The sequence below is a fragment of the Rana temporaria genome, chromosome 3 (genome assembly GCF_905171775.1).
Source record: "Rana temporaria chromosome 3, aRanTem1.1, whole genome shotgun sequence".
NCBI classification, from domain to species: Eukaryota; Metazoa; Chordata; class Amphibia; order Anura; family Ranidae; genus Rana; species Rana temporaria.
Window position 1 is genome coordinate 113,278,769 of NC_053491.1, and position 20,296 is coordinate 113,299,064.

A 20,296-nucleotide genomic window follows, 5' to 3' on the forward strand; every position below is an offset into this window, starting at 1 on the left:
AGTTGCAAGGCCTCAGGCAAGCGTGGCCCCAAGGCAGTAACTGCCAACACATCCCTGAGGCCAGGAGGGCCCTCAGGCGAGGATCGGAAAAACAAACCCCACAAAATGGTGTCTGTCCCTTAAGTACTCTCTCCCAGAATGCACAGCAGGTTGACCACGCCCTCTGGGCTGCTTCTGGGAAAGAGGTACCCAATGCATTCAGCCTGTTGCCTTTCCAACCCTGACCAGCGGTGACAGCGACACCCACCATCAGGGGGAAAATCATGCAACCAGCTAAACTGGAACAGAGCCATGAATTTGAACAAAATCTCTCTGGGCCAAACTACTGCCCAGGCAACTATAATTTCAACATATAGCGCCCACTAATTGGTAGCAGGGTGCTACATAGGACTTGTACAGACAGGAGAAATGCATGTGGGGTATACTGGTACTACTAGCAGTGCTACAGGAACCAAGAATTTCACAATGGGGTATGAGGGATTTTGTGCTTCAGAACCAAAATTGAGATCAGCAGGGTAGGAGTATTGTGGGAATTTAAATTCTACAGATTTAAGAGATACAACCATGTGGAATCATGGGTCATGCAGGTGTACAGGGACAGAAGCTTTGCCAGTGTGACATGGAGGGATGTTAAATTATTACTTAGGGACTACAATAATTTCAAAGTGTGTGTGGTCCTCTTAGGTCGATTAATCTCCACTACAGGAATGCCCCAACTAATGGAAATTCAATTAAACTTATCCATGTACACTATTGGTGTCCGCTAATTACAAAAGTCAGGAAGGTGAATAGGGCAAGCTAGGGATAATAAACATACAGGGGCAGATCCACAAAGAAATTACGCCGGCGTATCTATTGATACGCCGGCGTAATTTCAAAATTCCCGCGTCGTATCTTTGTTTTGAATCCTCAAAACAAGATACGACGGCATCTCAGCTTGATCCAACAGGCGTACGCCTTCGTACGCCTTCGGATATTAGATGCAATTTTTTGGCGGCCGCCATTTTCGGCGTTTCCGTCGTAATTCACGTAGAGTATGCAAATTAGCTATTTACGGCGATCCACGAACGTACGTCGGCCGGCGCATTTTTTTCCGTCGTTTGCGTTCGGCTTTTTCCGGCGTATAGTTAAAGCTGCTATATGGTGGCGTACTCAATGTTAAGTATGGCCGTCCTTCCCGCGTACAATTTTGAATTTATTGCGTTGTTTGCGTAAGTCGTTCGCGAATAGGAATTTGTGTAGAATGACGTCACTGTCGTAAGCATTGGCTGGTTCCGGTTTAATTTCGAGCATGCGCACTGGGATACCCCCAGGGACGGCGCATGCGCAGTTAAAAAAAACGTTGTTTACGTCGGTCACAACGTATTAACATAAAACGCGCCCCCATCACTTCCATTTGAATTCCGCGTCCTTACGCCGCAACAGATACGCTACGCCGCCATAATTTACGGCGCGGATTCGTTGTGGATTCAAACAAAACAAAAGTAAGTTACAGCGGTGTAGCGTATCGTAGATACGCTGCGCCCGACGCAGATGTATGTGGATCTGGCCCACAGTATTTGCTGGTTTCTTCTACACATTGGCAGTAGGTATATGCACCATAGTTACATATAGTTACATAGTTAGTCAGTTTGAAAAAAGACACGTGTCCATTTAGTTCAGCCAATGCAGAAAAAAACAGATAGCCTCCGTATGCAGAACTCTATACTCACAGTTGGTCCAAAGGAAGGAAGAACCCCAAAAAAGCATGATTCAGTGGAGGAATAAAATACTTCCTAATCCCCAAATGCAATTGGATACTCCCTGCATCAACTAGAGCTTGCTTTAGTGGAATGATGGAATGTAATTTTTTCTGAATGTTAATACTTCTACCCTTGTCTAAACTGTATGGCTATCACTTCTTGATACATTAACCAGTTGAAGACATTTGGATGTACAAGATAAACAAAGAAAACTTAATTTTAGTACTTAGGGTGTCCTTTATACTCCCAGGGCAACCTTCCCTGGCATGCCTACTCTCATCAATGGGCCTCAGGAGGAGCAAGTGCTGACTGCAGCTCCCGTGTAAACAAAGTCTGCAAACCTAGGTCTTTCCATAGGCAAAAATCTTGAAGATGCAAATGCTGAAATACAATGAGGGGAAATTATCAAAACTGGTGCAATTTGGAGGTGATGCCCCTGGTACTACATTGTGGGAGATATCAAGTGGCCTGTGTCATAATAGAAAATTGCCAGTTTACAAATTAAAATTTACTTTTGTATGAATGTACAATGTATTCAAGGGTGCATGGTATACACCTGGTGAATACACTACACTTTTATCCATAATACATCTGTAAACACTTTTAAGTGATCTAAAACATGTTGGGACTGCATGGAAAACGACCGAAAAAATAATACTGTTTTTGTTTTGGGTTGAAAAATAACCAGTAAAAATTTGAGTCAGCCATCACAATGGTTGACTCAGCATTTAGTGTATACTGTATTTATCGCGGTATAACGCGCTCCCGCGTTTACCGCGCACCCCTAAAGTTGCCCCGAATCCTGTGGAAAAAAAGTTTTTTTTGTACTTACAGTTTTGGTGTCTTGCGCGGTGTCCATCGGCAGCCTCGTCAGGTCCGGCGTTCGTCTGCGGCTTCGGGTGTCCTCTTCGTCGGGTCCGGCGTCCTTCTGCGGCTTCGGGTGTCCTCTTCGTCGGGTCCGGCGTCCTTCTGCGGCTTCGGGTGTCCTCTTCGTCGGGTCCGGCGTCCTTCTGCGGCGTCCTCGCGTCCTCCCCGCTCGTTTCCCGCGCCGAGTTTTAAAAAACTGCGCCGACATATACAGAGCGCAGTACACTCGTGTATTGTCGGCAATGCTCGGCAACTCTCGCGCTGACGTCCTGTACGTCCAGGACGTGAGCGCGGAAGGAGCCGAGACTGCCCGACTATACCCGAGTGTACTGCGCTCGGTATATGTCGGCGCAGTATTCAAAACTCGGCGCGGGAAAGCGGGTATCGGCGTATACCGCGCACCCACGATTTTGCCCTGATTTTCAGGGCAAAAAAGTGCGCGGTATACGCCGATAAATACGGTAATTTCCAGGGGATCTAATGCATTTATAGAATGTAACATCCCACATTCTACCTTGGGCAGTGAAGTGGCAAACTGATCTGTGAGGTCAACTATTACAAAACCCTTATGGAAGTACTTGCCTAAAATAAAGTTTCTATTTTTCTGCCCTCTGCGTATACAGTAGACATATGCATTAATTTTTGTCCGAATGCATTTTCGTCCGAATTTCTAACAGATTTCTAATTTTAACAAACGAAAACGAATGCGCAGAATACGAAAACTGAAAGATCCGACTTTATTTTCATTTTCGTTGCAACAACAGTTAGATATAGATAGGAGATTCAACATGACACTGACAATAATAATCTGTGTCTATCGAACTTGTGATCGAATGTGCCTAACCTTAACTCTAAGGCCCCGTACACACGATAGAATCCATCCGCAGATAAATCCCAGCAAATGGGTTTCTGCGGATAGATCCTATGGTGTGTACACGCCAGCGGATCTTTTTCCACGGATAAATCTCCCCTGGGATGGATTCCAGCAGATCGGATATTTGCTGACATGCACAACAAATCCATCTGCTGAAGTCCATCCCAACGGATGGATCCGCTCGTCTGTACAGACTTACCGGATCCATCCGTCCAAAGGGATTCCCCGCACGCGTCGTAATGATTTGACGCATGCGTGGAATTCCTTATATGACAGCGTCGCGCCCGTCGCCGCGTCATAATCGCGGCGACGGCGCGACACGTCATCGCCAGAGGATTTCCGCATGGATTTCAATGCGATGGTGTGTACACTCCATCGCATAGAAATCTGCGGAAATCTTTGAGAGGATTTATCCGTGGAAACGGTCCGCTGGACCGTATCCGCGGATAAATTCTCTTGTGTGTATGGGGCCTAATAGTCCAAGATTATTCTACATAGAGAGAAAAGATTTGACATTATAGAGAGAAAAGATCGCTGCTGGAATTGGGTGGGGGAAGTAAAATAAAAAAAATGATGATGAATGTTATTGGCTGATTGTAAACAAAGAGGAGGAGCAGTAAAATAGCTAGAACTAACTTGACAATTCAACATGAACGACGAAGATTCAACAAAGCATCGAAAAACATACAAACGTTGAATCTGTCATTATAGGCTTATGGTGTCTGTCGAAAGTTCTAAGAAGATTTGACGGAGCAGCTAAACTGTACGACACTGCAATCGTACATTTCCGGTCAAATGCTCCGCCCATAGGTTATAGAAAAATTCCAATGTTGGTTGACTAGTAATAATAATTAATAAATATAATTATTACTAGTCATACAACATTAGAATTCTACTATAGCTAGCTTGAAGGCAGATCATTCGACCGGAAATGTACGATTGCGGCACCGTACAGTTTCGCTGCTCCGTCAAATATTCTTTGAACATTCGACAGACACCATAAGCCTTCAATGACAGATTCAACGTTAATTCATTCAGTTTTTTGGACGAATGCAATTTCTAACGAAAAACAAAATAAATAAAAACTTTCGGGAGTAACTAAATACATACATTTTTTGGACGAAAACGAAATTCCGAAACGAAATATTTCAGTGTGCACATGTCTATACAGTACACTTATTAATTAACTTTAACACTTGTACTTACCACAACAGAATATAGGTGGTAGTCTGGGGGTTTAACATTATACGATGTTACGAATGGAGATGTGTCTAAATTGGTCAAAGGAAAAGTTACATTGGTTTTCAGCTTCCTTCTTACCCAGCCTTGATGTTCAAACCTGAAAAATAGATACTAAACTGTTAGATGAATGCAGAACAGATTATTGCATGATTTCACAGGGTACTCTCCCAAACTGCTGTTGCCGTTCTCTCTGTTGGTCAGGACTATACTTTTACTGTTGAGTTGAGATTACACTGCATTAAAGTTCTGACTTTTTTCAGTGTGGATAAGGTTCCGGCACCTAGCACGCCGCTGCCCCTCTGCATGTCGCTGGTGGCACCCTCCAAGTGGCAGTACCTGGTTCACTTCAAACCATCCCTGCCACCCCAGGAACGCAGCTGACTACAGGTCACACGAATTATGATTATTAGTACTATACAGGATTCATATAGCGCCAAGAGTTTTCGCAGCGCTTTACAACATGAGGGCAGACAGCACAGTTACAATACAGTAAAATACAAGAGGGTTAAGAGAGCCCTGCTCATAAAAGCTTGCAATCTAATAGTATAAAGGAAGTGGTAAAAAAGGTAATAACTGTGGGGGATGAGCTAATGGAAGAGTTAAAAGGAGTTGTAAAGGAACATTTTTTTTTTTGCTGAAATTACTGTTTACAGGGTATAGAGACATAATAGTTAACTGGTTCCTTTTAAAAATTATTAAAAATAGATAAAAATCAATCATATAATGTACCTGTAGTTTCTAGTTTTGTTTTTGCATGTTGTTTCCTGCTTCTGTGATGTACAGAGCCACAGAGCCAATACAGGGCAGTGATGGTTTGGAAAACAAAACTGATTGGTGCTGAGGGGTTTTAGACACACAGTAATCACACCTCCTTGAAGTTAGTGACCACAGAGAGAAAGCTCCCAGTACTGTGGTCATCAGGAAACAGACAACCAGGAAGTGTGGAGATCAGAGAAGAATTACAGCAACTTGAGAGCAAAAATGAACAATGAGGACATGAAAACAGCACTGCATTAAGGTAAAGGAAGCTATTAAGATAAAAAAAAAAAAAATTCCTTTACAAACCCTTTAACCACTTGAGATCTGCGCTATAGACGAAATACGTCCGCAGCGCGGCTCTCAAGTGCCAAGTGGCCGTTTAAAAACGGCCTTTATGTGCATGGGTAAAAACTGTCCCGACGCATCGCCGAAGACCCGATGCGTGTACCTGGCGGCCGCGATGTCCGCCGGGTACACGCGATCGTCGGTGACACGGCAGGTGACAGCAGGGACGTGGAGCTCTGTGTGTAAACACAGAGCTCCACGTGCTGTCAGAGGAGAGGAGACCGATCTGTGTCTCTTGTACATAGAGACACAGCATCGGTCCCCTCCCCCAGTCACCCCCCCTCCCCCCACACAGTTATAACACACCCAGGCTACACATTTAACCCCTTCCTCACCCCCTAGTGTTAACCCCTTCACTGCCAGTCACATTTATACAGTAATTCGTGCATTTTTATAGCACTGATCGCCGTATAAATGTGAATGGCGCCAAATTTGTGTCAAAAGTGTCCGATACGTCCGCCGCAATATCCCAGTCCCAATAAAAATCGCAGATCGCCGCCATTACTAGTAAAAAAAAAAAATAATAAAAAAAAACATAATTCTGTTCCCCATTTTGTAGGCGCTATAACTTTTGCGCAAACCAGTCGCTTATTGCGATTTTTTTTTTTTTTTTTTACAAAAATACGTCGAAAAATACGTATCGGCCTTAACTGAGAAAAAAAATAGTTTTTTAAAAAAAAATTGGGATATTTATTATAGCAACAAGTAAAAAAAATATATATTTTTTTTAAATTGTTGCTCTTTTTTTGTTTATAGCGCAAAAAATAAAAACCGCAGAGGTGATCAAATACCACCAAAAGAAAGCTCTATTTGTGGGGAAAAAGGGACGCCAATTTTGTTTGGGAGCCACGTCGCACGACCGCGCAATTGTCAGTTAAAGCGACGCAGTGCCGGACGCTGAGATTTCGCCTGGGAACGAAGGGGGTTTATGTGCCCAGTAAGCAAGTGGTTAAAAGTTCAGGTTTTTTGTTGAAGACGTGATAGGCTTTCTTAAAGATATGAGTTTTTAGGGAGCGCCTAAAGGTGGCCAGATAGGAGATAGCCAGACAGATTGAGGTAAAGAGTTCCAAAAGATGGGAGAGACTCTCGAAAAGTCCTGGAGATGAGCATGGGAGGAGGAGACCAGAGAGCTAGATCAGGAGGTCCTGGGATGAGCAGAAAGGGTGGTTTTGATGATATTTGGAGACAAGACTGGTGATGTAGCTCAGAGTTGTGAATGTTTTTGTATGTTGCTGTTAGTACTTTGAGTTTAATTCACTGGGCAATCAGAAGCAAGTGGAGATAATGGCAGAGAGATGTGGCAGACGCTAAGTGGTTGGTAAGGTAAGATGAGTCTGGCAGCAGCATTTCTGATAGACTGAAGGGGGGTATAGCCTATGGAGAGGTATGAGAAGGAAGCGGTGAGTGAATGAGTAGCTTGGTGGTTTCATTAGTTAAAAAGTGGTGACATTTAGAGATGTTAAAGGGACACTAAAGGTTCCAGTTTAAAAAAATAAAAATAACAAATATGTTATACTTACCTCCACTGTGTGCAGCTCGTTTTGCACACAGTGGCCCCGATCCTGGTCTTCTGGGGTCTCTCGGCGGCTGTCTCGGCTCCTCCCCGCATAAGATAACCCCCTTCATGGGAAGCGCTCTTCCACACCCACTCCAATTAGGATTGCCACCTGTCCGGGATTCACCCGGACAGTCCAGGTTTTGTTTCATGTGTCCGGGTTTCAGGCCGACTGAGACCCGGACACATTATTCAGACCGGGCTGTGGCTCCCCAAGTAACCAAGATAGTCACAAACAAATTTGTTGCCAACCCGGAGCTGTGGACGACTGCAAGAGCAATTTGGCCACACCCACTGTTTGCTGCAGCCGCAATACTATTCTCCTTAGGGCACCCTAAAGTAGGCTGCTAAAGGGTTTGGGTTTGGCTTGAAGAAAAGGTGGCAACCCTAACTCCAATCCATAGCATAAAAAGTTAATATGGAATTTATGTAGCCTGCCCAATTTAGAAAATACCTCTTTAAATGTAGAATTAAAATCTTTGGTGGTTTGCTTATCTTCACTTCAACTGTAGCATCCTGTTTGGTTTTACAGTATCGGCAGAATACCTTATCTGTGCTGGTCAACATGGCTTGTTGGAAGAAGCTCTGTAGACATTGCTGTAATAAAGAACACACTTCAACATATAACTAAAGGCAAAACTTTTTTTTTTTGTTTTTTTTTAGTTATGTATAGAATGGAGGTGAATTAGAACACGTGTTAGGTGTTTTGCTACATCTGCCCTCATTACTATTACCATCAAGGAACAGCACTAGAGGGGAAATATTCTAATGGGAACATTCGTTTTTATTTGAAGCACCATACATTTACACTTTTATTAATGATTTGATATTTATTGATTTGCTTTTTATGAATTTGCAGTATATTGTTGCTGTATATACTATGGCCTGGATTAACAAAGCACTTGCGTCGACGTATCTCAAGATACGCCGACGTAAGTACAAATGTGCGCCGTCGTATCTATGCGCCGACCCACATACTAAGATAAGCCTAAAAATAGGCTTCCTACGACCGACGTAACTTGCCTACGCCGGCGTATCGTGGGCGCATATTTACAATGGGCGCATTTGCCGCTCCCATTGATTTTCTATGCACATATGCAAATGAGGGAGATACGCCGATTATCGAACGTACTTGCGCCCGGCGCATAATATACGCGGTTTGCGTAAGTCGTACGTCCGGCGTAAAGTTATTCCCCATATATGAGGCGCAACCCATGCAAAGGTATGGACCAGGGAACACAAGCCGTCGTATTTTACGTTGTTTACGTTGGACGTGAATATGGCTGGGCGTAAGTTACATTCACGCCGTAGGCAGTGATCCGTCGTATCTTAGGCAGTTGTTCCGACATGATTCTGAGCATGCGCAGAAGGATGCGTCCACGTCCCGGGGCATGCGCAGTTGGCGATTCATATCTGTCTGGCGCTCGGCCCATCATTTGCATGGGGTCACGCCTCATTAGCATGGCTCACGCCCACTTCCACTTACGCCGACTTACGACTTAGTAACCCAGCGCAGATTTGGCAGCACTGGCTTTGTGAATCCAGTGCTTGCCTCTATGCACTACGTCGGCGTAGCGTAAAGAAGATACGCTACGGCGGCATAAATATGCGACGCTGTTTGTGAATCCGGGCCACTATATTTATGATTTGGGCAGACAATAGTAATTTTTTTGCTTTATGAGAACAATATGCCTTTTGTGTATGCATTCATATCCATATCAAGCATAACTATATGGCTCTTCTTTGTGTTGACTTGCCTAAAATTGACAGATTGTGGGAGCAATAGATGATTAATATCCCAATACTAGATCAGGAAAACCAACTTGAAGACTGTCCTCAACTTTTTATCTTATTTAGAGACAAACTAATTCAGACTACATTTTTTGCATAGGATGTACTTTACCCCTGAACTGTATGTAAGGTAATGGTATTTAACCACTTGCTTACTGGGTACATATACCCCCTTCCTGCCCAGGCGAAATTTTAGCTTTCGGCACTGTCACGCTTTAAATGAAAATTGCGCGGTCGTGCGACATAGCTACCAAACAACATTGACGTCCTTTTTTTCCACACAAATAGAGCTTTCTTTTGGTGGTATTTGATCACCTCTGCGGTTTTTATTTTTTGCGCTATAAACAAAAAAAGAGCGACAATTTTGAAAAAAACACAATATTTTTTACTTTTTGCTATAATAAATATCCCAATTTTTATTTTTTTTTAACTATTTTTTTCTCAGTTTAGGCCGATATGTATTCTTCTACATATTTTGGGAGAAAAAAAATCGCAATAAGCGCATAGTGATTGGTTATAGCAGCTACAAAATAGGGGATAGAATTCTGATATATATATTTTTATTTATACTAGTAATGGGAGCGATCTGCGATTTTTATCGGGACTGCGATATTATGGCGGACACATCAGACACTTTTGACACATTTTTGGGACCATTCACATTTATACAGCGAACAGTGCTATAAATATTCACTGATTACTGTATAAATGTGACTGGCAGGGAAGGGGTTAACACTAGAGGGTGAGGAAGGGGTTAAATGTGTACCCTGGGAGTGATTCTTACTGTTTGGGGAGGGTGACCGATCTGTGTCCCTATGTACAAGGGACACCGCATCGGTCTCTTCTCCCTGACAGGACGTGGAGCTCTGTGTTTACACACAGAGCTCCACGTGCCTGGCTCTGTCACTGCCGATCACGGGTACCTGGCGGGCATCGCGGCCGCTAGGCACGCGCATCGGCATCTCAGTGACGCGCTGGGCACGCATGAGCGCCCCCCAGTGGCCGGAGGAACCGAGGCTTTAAAAAGACGGCCTCCTGGATCTATAGAGCTACCTTGTGGCCATCTTTTTACTATGGCCCGGGTCTCAAAAAATTAATCAAACATACTGTAGGCTAGTAATGGGTAGCCTATAGCCTTATGCCTCGTACACACGACCGGTTTTCCTTTCAGAAAAAAAAACTAAGTTTTCCCGTCGTGATTCCTCTCCAGCTTGACTTGCATACGTTCATGCCAAATCCTGCCCAACCAAAGCGCGGTGACGTACAACACGTATGACGGGATTATAAAGGTGAAGTTCCATTCAAATGGCGCCACCCTTTGGGCTGCTTTTGCTGATCCTCGTGTTAGTAAAAGTTTGATGAGAGACGATTATCGCTTTTCAGTCCATTACAGCGTGACGAATGTGCTATCTCCATTACGAACGCTAGTTTTACCAGAACTAGTGCTCCCGTCTCATACTTGATTCTGAGTATGCACGTCCCCCCCCCCCCACCTGAAAAGCATACACACAAGCAGTTTTTGCAATGGGAAAAAGACCTCCGGGAATCACGACTGGAAAAAAGAGAGCTGGTTCTAATTTTTTTGCAGGAAAACCGGTCAAGTGTACGAGGCATTACACTTTCAGAAAATAAATGGGCTTTTTGCAATGATTTTGAGTCAAGTAACAGTAGATATTTTCATATTACCATCAAAGATGCTCCATTTCCAGAAGGTATGGGAAGTGAAAGTACAGTAAAAATGTCCTCCTTGTAACTTCTCCTTCCACACTCCATACAAATTGTTGTCTGGCTAAGAACCCCTTGGAATAAGCGTGCGATTGGAGTATTGGAAGCATTCTTTATGGTATGCCTTATAATAATACCTTTCACCATGTTAGAGGATGTGTTGTTGGTAGTCTGAAAAAGAGAGGTGGCTTTAAATTATTGCCTAGAATATTTTTTTTTAGAGCGGCTATATCCAAATTTATGACAGAGTTCATTATTTCCAACATTCGGGGTGCATGTGACTTAAATATAGTCTGGCAGAATCACATTTAAATATATCACTATCTCTTACCTGATCCTGCCTAGCTATGCCCTCCCTCCTGTAAACTGACCGTGGTATATCATGGCTGCTGTGCCCTGACACAGTGGTCAGTTTACATGGTCAGTTTACGTGCCTCCTTCATCCACAGCCCTGATCTCTTCTCTCCTGTGTCCTCCTCCCCTCCCTGCCTGTCAGCTCTCTCCACTCCAAGATCATCCTCATCCTCATCATGCCATCCCCTCTGTTATATAAAGCTATGACCCCCTGTGCCGTATAAAAAAGATGCAGTTTATACCTATATCAGAGAGGCTCCTGGCACTCACGTGACTCCTCGGATCTCTCTCCTCTCTCCTTCTCTTCTCACCAGCTGACATCAGAGGCAGTTCTCGGCCCCGCCCACTATAGCTATCAGCTGGAAAGAGGAGAGAGCTGAGGAGCCAGGTGAGTGCCAGGAGCCGCTCTGATATACAGTATAATATGCATTTTTTTTATACAACACAGGCACAGGAGCACATAGCGTTATATAACAGAGAGGATGGCATGATCATAATATAGTGGGTTAACAACCACTTTTAGTAATGCTCAATAAATAATCTTACATTTGTTAGATCCTCGTGTAATCCATTCAAAGTGTATATGAGCAGTTCCTGTGCATCCTGTTGACTTTCCCCCCAAAAAGGTGGGTGAATTTCACACAATGTACCCCAAAAGTCTTCTGGTATCACAGACTGGGATTCACCAAACCATAGGTCTGCCACAAGCTTAGCAAAGGCGTTCACAAATATCTTTTTATTCCTGCAAAAAAGGATATAAACATATCAGCAGATGTTTAGTAAAATTTTTATGTTTAGTTAACCACCTAAAGAGAAACATCAGACCATGGTCTTGATTTACTAAAACGGGAGAGTGCAAAACCTGGTGTGCATGTTAGCCAATCAGCTTCTAATTTCAGCTTTTTCAATTAAGCTTTGACAAAAAAAAAAAAACGCTAGCTGATTGGTTTCTATGCAGAGCTGCTTCATATTTTGCACTGTCCAGTTTTATTAAGTCAACCCCCATATATTTCAACAACAATTTTCCCATAAGACTATAAAGTATATGTGTATTACTATAAAGTATATGTGTATTTATTGCATTTTAGGCACGTCATTTACATGAGAGTAAGGTGCAGCATGGTGTGGCAGGCAGAAAACACACAAGACCAAGTCAAGCAACAAAGTTATATTGTAGAAAGGTTCAACACAGCTTATTCAGGACTATCGCACCTGTCCGGAGCCACTTACAAACTGTGACAGCAGTTTGAAGACTTGAAGATGCCGACAGCATCTGCAAGAGGAGGGGAATGTGGCCTGGCTGGTCCACACCCAAATGGGAGGATTCCTGAAGAGAGGTATATGTAATCCCTTTACTATCCCTACTCCTCTGGAACCTTTCCTTACCTCTAAGCACTGTCCCTGTCAAACAGAGATCTTGTCCCTACGCTATCCATTTGCATAAAGCATGCCAAATCTGGGAGCCGGGTCCTAAATAGACTCTTCCTGACCCAAGCTGGCTGCTGAATTCACATGGGGCGCCAGTGTCCAATTGAACAGTTGTGTCCCTGTGAATGTAGGAAATCATAAAGGAACCAAGTGCCTCACAACTTCCTTCCCCTTCTGCATTGCCGCTTCATTTGAGTGCCACCTGCTGTGGGGAGTACTGAGACCTTCCTACGTGCAAGTAAAAGCCTCTATTGTGTGCCTCTATTGTGTGGACATCCAAATACCCTGAGACTGCTGCTGGGTGTGGTGCCAGCTGACTCAGCACTGTCACCCAAGTGACGCCCTATAGCACAGGTGTCAAACACAAGGCCCGCGGCCGAATCTGGCCCTCCGGGCCATTTCATGTGGCCCTCGCACCTCCTCTGGTCCTTCTCCAGACCCTTACTTTCGGCTTTCAAGCATCCTGCTTTTTCCCAGCAGCAGCACAAGGAAATGGGGGTGCACTGTGATGTAAGGGAGAGTGGGGGACTCAACTTCTGATGGTGGGGTGACTCTTGACATCTAATGTAAAGGGGAGGGGATGTGCTGGAAATCTAATCTTACAGATACACCCGGCCCTTTTGAGGGAAATCATAATGCTGATGCGGCCCACGATGAGTTTGACTCCCCTGCCCTATAGCATGGGTAGCCTATTTTTCAGAGGTTGAAATGAACCTGGACAACATGGAGAAAATCAAAGATCCCGGTGGTGCCATTTATTAAAATAAAAACTATCTAGCCCTCAATAGAAAGACGTCATGAAGAACACATGGTGTGCCACAGTAGTATCCTCTGCCCCCTTGAAATAACCCCCCATAGGCCACAGCAATGTACTCTTCCACTCCACAGTAGTGTATTTTGCTCCCCCCAGTAGTGTCCTCTGCCCCACCCCATAGCAGTGTCCTTTGCCCCCTTTAAACCCCCCTCACTTTAGTGTCCTCTGACCCCCCCAACCATAGTAGTGTTCTCTGCCCCCTCATATCACCCCCCTACTGTAATATCCTCTGCCCCCCCCCACCCCATAGCAGTGTCATCTGCTCCACTCCCCACAGTCGTGTCCTTTGCCCGTTCACATCATCCTCTTAACACAGCAGAGTGTAGGTAGCATTCATCTATCTTACACCGTCTGTTTAGCAGAGCAGAGAGTGAGAGGCAGCACAGTACTGGATGGAGGGGAGAGTGGGAAACCAAGTTAACTATTCATATTAGGAAGTTGGTAATTGGTTGCTAGGACTGCCCGGCTTCCTAGCAACCAATCACCTGCTGGATAACTTGAAAGGCTACTGTGTTGCCTCCCACTCTTTGCTCAGCTGTTAAGATGAAAGCGGTGGAGGCTGGAGTAAAGGATTGGCAAAGCCGTGTTCAAGATTTAACCATCGGCTGCTGACCCTGGTCCTATAGTGTTCCCCTTCACTCCTCCCCTGACTGAATCATAAAAGGTTGAATATGGAAGTGGCAAGTACAAAGACCCATTGTATGTGAACAGAAAATAATTTATGGAAAGAAAAAAAACACTTAAAAAATTGTTTAAAATATTTGTTTTTTTTCTGCATCTTTACCTATGGGTCTCTTCAAAGCCCAAATCTAGATTCACCATAAAAGTGAGTGTTTTGTTGTACAACTGACTACTCCCTCTGTACTCAATAAACATAGAGTATATATGTGCCTTCCTGCCCATGGTCCCTGAGGAACTTCCGGCCTTGATGACATCCAGCATCCTTTAGCCCTTTAGTCTAGGTGTCTTGAACAGGCCTAAATGTTGTCTTGTAGGCAGTGTGCAGTGTGGAACACAGGAACCCAACACAACTGAAAGCATGTAGGATACTGAAGACTCTTTGGCCATTGTAGCTCTATATAAGTATCAGAAATAGGAGACATAGGTGGAGGAACGTGTATTATTACTGTTTTACAGGATGCAACAAAGTTGCTTTAAGAGAATTGAAGCCAGAAGGCCAACATAACAATCAGGCAAGTTTTCAGAAGGTGATCGGAAATAACAGGCTTCATATCTCTCTCAAGGCCCCGTACACACGACCAGTTTCCTCGGCAGAATTCAGCTTCCGACCGAGTTTCTGGCTGAATTCTGCCGAGAAACCCGGCCGTGTGTACACTTTCGGCCGAGGAAGGCGACGAGGACCTCGGCGAGGAAATAGAGAACATGTTCTCTATTTCCTCGTTGTTCTATGGGAGCTCTCGTCCCGCCGAGCTCCTCGGCGGCTTCAGGGCTGAACTGGCCGAGGAACTCGATGTGTTTGGCACGTCGAGTTCCTCGGCCATGTGTACGAGGCCTCACACTATCTATATATGTAAATGTCACTCAGAATAATCACAGAAATTGTACATTTTGAACTGTAGTAAATCTTTCCACATCATCTACGGACAACTAGAATACTTAGTAAAGTCAAAAAACAAAAACCTTTTACCTAGCAATTAAGTTTTCAAACTGCCAAGAAAATAAGTATTCAACTAGTTGGGAGGTAGAGTTGAGACATTGTATAACTGCATTCATATAGCACGTATTCCCCAGATTACTTAGTCCCGTCACTCCTTTTTCTTTCATTGACTTGTGTTGGGAATGCTTAGTGGATCCACTGGATGTCTCAGCATTTTTGTGTCTAGAAAATAATAGACAGAATTACAGATTACTGCAAATCAGACTGACAATATGAAATGTAATATACAGCTGTATTCACTAAGACAGTGGAACCCAACCTTTTTTCACTTGGGTACCACTTGGCAGCTCATGTGCCTAAATTGTACCCCTTAACAGGGCTGGGAGAGGTGGTGGACTAGGGGCTGTGGCCAATAGTGGTGCGCATAGCAAGCCATACCAAATGGTGGGTGTAACCAAATTGTGCTAACAGCGAGAAGGGCTTAAATTGGGAAGAAAACATGCAGCTGCGTTGGAGTGGGGGAGTGTGGTCTGTACAGGCATACCCCACTTTTAAGTACACAATGGGGTTTATTTACTATTGCTGGAAAGTGCAAAATCAGGCTTACTTCTGCATAGAATCCAATGAGCTTCTAACCCCAGCTTATTCAATTAAGCCTGGTAATAAAACCTAAAAGCTCATTGGTTTCTTTGCAGACGTGAGCCTGATTTTGCACTTTCCAGCGTTAGTAAATAAACCCTATTGTGTACTTAAAAGTGGGGTATGCCAGTACTATATCGCAGTGGTGAGTCTAGTGTTATTTTTGTGCCAACTTTGGGTGTGGCCTGTGACAATGGTATCCCTAAATTGTAACATCAAACAGGAGTTTTTGGGCTGATGTCGGTTGGAGGGCTCCAGTACATTTTAGTCAACTAAAATCTCCAGTACACTTTAGTTGACAAAGCTCCATTACCATTGTTAATTTTGATGTTGAATTTCGACTTAGTTTTAGTCTCAGTCCATTGACTAAAATGCCATTTTAGTTTGAGATGAATTTTAGTCGTCTGAATTGCTTTAGTTTCGTATTTTAGTCGACTAAAATCTCCAGTACATTATAGTCGACTAAAATCAAATGGGTTTAGTTAAATTGCAATGCATTATTTAAACATTTCTATGGAATTTGCAAACTCAGTATATACTCCTGAAGTAAAAATCGAATGACTTATTATTTATGGTATTAAGGTTTGAACATGCACTACAGACACAGATTTCGCCATTGTGATATATATATATATATATATATATACCGTATTTATTGGGGTATAGCACGCTCCCGCGTATAGCGCGCACCCCTAAATTTGCCCAGAAATTCCTGTGAAAAAAAGATTTTTGTACTTACAGTTTGGTGTCTTGCACGGCGTCCATCGGCGGCCTCGTCGGGTCCGGCGTCCGTCTGCGGCTTCCGGTGTCCTCTTCGTCGGGTCCGTCGTCCTTCTGCGGCGTCCTCCCCGCTCGTTTCCCGCGCCGAGTTTGAATACTGCGCCTGCATATACCGAGCGCAGTACACTCGCGTATAGTCGGCAATGCGCGGCTACTCTCGCGCTGACGTCCTGGACGTACAGGACGTGAGCGCGAGTGTAGCCCAGACTGCCCGACTATACACGAGTGTACTGCGCTCGGTATATGCCGGCGCAGTATTCAAACTCGGCGCGGGAAAGCGGGTATCGGCGTATATCGCGCACCCACGATTTTGCCCTGATTTTCAGGGCAAAATAGTGTGCGGTATACGCCGATAAATACGGTATATATATATATATATATAAAAGTCTTTTTAATTAAAACCAAGCTTCATAAACAAACAAAAATATTGCTTTTTGACAAACAGAAGTGCAACTTTAAAATATAAAAAAACTCCAAAAAAACTGTAAACTCTATTGGCTGTAATGCTATTTGCATATATTACCTGAATATATTACCAACATTAAATATTAGGTTCTTTGACTAAAATCCCATTTTTAGTTTTAGTCGTATTTTAGTCATCTGAATTGTTTTAGTTTTAATCGTGTTTTAGTAGATAAAAAGATTTCATCTACGAAATTAACACTGCAAAACAGGTCAGTGTTTTGTCATGACCATATTTTAGCCAATTCTCAATAAATTGCTGATGAAGGATGTGTATCTGGCTTCTTTTATCGCACCACTGAAAAGAGTTGCCTAAAACGATTGAAAACACATTTTAAAATGACATTGACATAGTGAAGATTATATGATTGGGTTTACAGATACTTTAAAACTACTTACAGCTGGTTGCCTCTACTATAGACTGTTTTCTGATCCTCCTCACTATTATCACCACACTGAGAAGAATCTGGACGAACAAAAACTTGAATCATCTCTTTAGAGAGAAGTTCTACAAAATCCTCAAGTAATAAATCTTCACTGGACTTCCTATTTTTAAGTGAATATAGCGTGAAAGCATTAATGGCAGAAATGTGAACCAGAAGCCAAAAGTATACCAAGAACATGAATGAAGGATGATCTTTTCCATTAAGTGGAAACACTAAATAGCCTTCCCAGTCCGAAAAATAGATATTGTTTTCACCACCTTGGTCTCTATATGCTAATTGAGAGCTTTCCCCAAACCAAGGAAAAGGTTCTAGCCGTATCCCAAGCTTTCTACATTCCCCAATGATGGTTTCATCTATATGAGCTGAATTGTCAATCTCCACCGTATAATTTTGGTTATAGAAGGGGTTGAGGAGTTTGCGGATAATGTATATCAATGGGATATATTCCGATTCACTTAATAAATGAAAGATGGAGTATATAAAAAAATTACAGATAAAACCTGTTTCTTTGTCCACCAACAAGGCCACCCGTAAGTCTCTAGGATGATCTAATGTACCGAAATCTACTTTATATTTTTCTATGCAAAGAGTCTGACCCGGCTCAAACATTGTCCTAAAATTTAAAACTAGTTTTTCCTGTAATTTGTTCATTTCCTGGAAAAAAGTTGGGATAGTTTTTGTTGCCGTATCGAACATAATGAACATATCCTGGAGCTGCCCATTTGAGGTTAGCTGACGATACCGTTTCCTTGAGAGGTTTATGAACTCCTTTGTTGGCCTTTCATAAAATCCAATCAGTCCACTCCATAACAATCCTCCAATCCATTCTAGAATATCCGCTTGATCCACCTTTTTAGAACTCCGTGATCCATTTTTACCCTTCCGTTGTCTTCTGGTATTTTTGTTTATTTTCTTTACTACCTCTGCTAAGATGTCTCCATTTAATAAGCAATTAAATGTATCTTTCATGGAAGACTGTGCTAGATAAGCAGATTTTAGAGATCTTTTCCAGTAATGCCCTTCTGTCTTCACTTTATGTTTTAAGGTAAAACATCTTCCACAGGTGCCACAGGATGTGGAAGCAGCTTTGACTATAGAGGTGTCTTCTGGTGTCCACTGTACTGATGTGAGTGTGGCAACTATTACATCCATAGCCACTTGCAGTACTCTTCCGAATAAAAAACATCCTCTGCTTAGAAAATCAACCCACACCATCCATTGATTAAGTTGCTGTACCTTTTGTTTGTGGGAGTGGTAGGCCGGTTACCAGTAACTCCTAAACAAAGCAGCTCAGCATACCGAATGTATGTGTACAGTCGTCATTTGTTACAGCCACACTATGGCAAACACAAGACATTATAAGCCAAAGTAACCTGAAACCATAATAACTGTTGCACAAGTGAAGTACAGCACACAAAATATCTTTAAACACTTATTTAGATTATGATTAATCTAAAATGATCACTCATTAGTGTTCTTTAGTGTGTTTTACAAGCTCTAAAATATTTATAAAAGTGGCAAAATATCATGTTATTATATATACAGTATATTATAAATAATGATATAAATAAATATTATATTTATTGCTTTGCAAGCATTGAATACCTTCTAATGTCTGATACAAATGCTTATGCCAAAAGCCTCACATGAAGGGGCAGATCCACATACAATTGCATGGGCGCAACGTATGTGAGATACGCTACGCCGCTGTAACTTACTGTTCCCAGCTTCGAATCCACAAAGAATTCGCGCCGTAAGTTACGGCGGCGTAGTGTATCTCTCGTGGCGTAATGGCGCGCAATTCAAATGCGGCGAGTAGGGGGCGTGTTTCATTTAAATGAAGCAAGTCCCCACGCCGAACGAACTGCGCATGCGCCGTCCCTAAATTTCCCGCCGTGCATTGCGCTAAATGATGTCATTGTTTTGACGTGGGCGTAAATTACGTCCAGCCCGATTCACGGACGACTTACACAAACAAAATTTTTTTTTTTTAATTATACGCGGGAACGACGGCCATACTTAACATTGAGTACGCCACCATATAGCAGCTTTAACTATACGCTGGAAAAAGCCGACTAGAGACGACGTAAAAGAATGCGACGGCCGCTCGTACGTTCGTGGATCGTCAGAAATAGCTAATTTGCATACTCGACGCCCACCCAGCGGACGCCGAAGAATTGCATCTTAGATCCGAAGGCGTATGCCTGTCGGATCTAACCCAGATGCCGTCGTATCTTGTTTTGAGGATTCAAAACAAAGATACGACGCAGGAAATTTGAAAGTATGCCGGCATATCACTAGATACGCCGGCGTACTCTCTTTGTGGATCTGCCCCTCAATCTTTACTTTTGACCAAATAATGAAACCTGGCTTGGAAAAGAAGACACAAGAAAGTGGAAAAACCCCTTTATTGGTTACTTTCACAGAGTGGTAGCGGTTAGTCATTCTAGATCAGTCTTTCTCAAACTTTTTTACCCCAGAGAAACCCTAGAAATCATTTTGAGGTCTCAAGAAACCCCTGCTAACATAAATTGGGAAGAATGCCTTTACATTGTTGATCATTACAGAGAAAGCGCCTTACATTGGTGGTCAGTGGAAATAATGACCCTTACAATGGTGGTCTGTAAGAAAAATTTCCCTAATATTGGTGGCCAGTGGGAAGAATGCTCTTTACATTGGTGGTCGGTGGGAAGAATGCCCCTTAGGCCCCGTACACACGTCCGAGGAACTCGACGGGCAAAACTCATCGTTTTGCTCGTTGAGTTCTGTGTGAAGCCGCCGAGGATCTCGGCGAGCCAACTTTCCTCATTGAACAACGAGGAAATAGAGAACATGTTCTCTATTTGGCTCGACGA

The 20,296-nt window shown here is 43.2% G+C and overlaps 1 protein-coding gene across 2 annotated transcripts in view; it reads right to left on the reverse strand.

Moving 5' to 3' along the window:
* USP50 (ubiquitin specific peptidase 50) overlaps positions 1–20,296 on the reverse strand; it is a 33,203-nt gene that overhangs the window by 3,906 nt on the left and 9,001 nt on the right. Inside the window, exons 1-6 of one of the 2 annotated variants that reach the window (XM_040343274.1) lie at positions 17,395–18,680; positions 15,145–15,336; positions 11,801–11,996; positions 10,862–11,071; positions 7,839–7,981; positions 4,690–4,822 (exon numbers count right to left, since the gene is read on the reverse strand). In XM_040343274.1, coding sequence (XP_040199208.1) covers positions 4,690–4,822; positions 7,839–7,981; positions 10,862–11,071; positions 11,801–11,996; positions 15,145–15,336; positions 17,395–18,656 — 2,136 coding nt within the window. In that variant the 5' untranslated portion in view covers positions 18,657–18,680. Of the gene's footprint in view, positions 1–4,689; positions 4,823–7,838; positions 7,982–10,861; positions 11,072–11,800; positions 11,997–15,144; positions 15,337–17,394; positions 18,681–20,296 lie in introns of those variants that run through there. The other variant, XM_040343275.1, reaches the window with a different exon arrangement.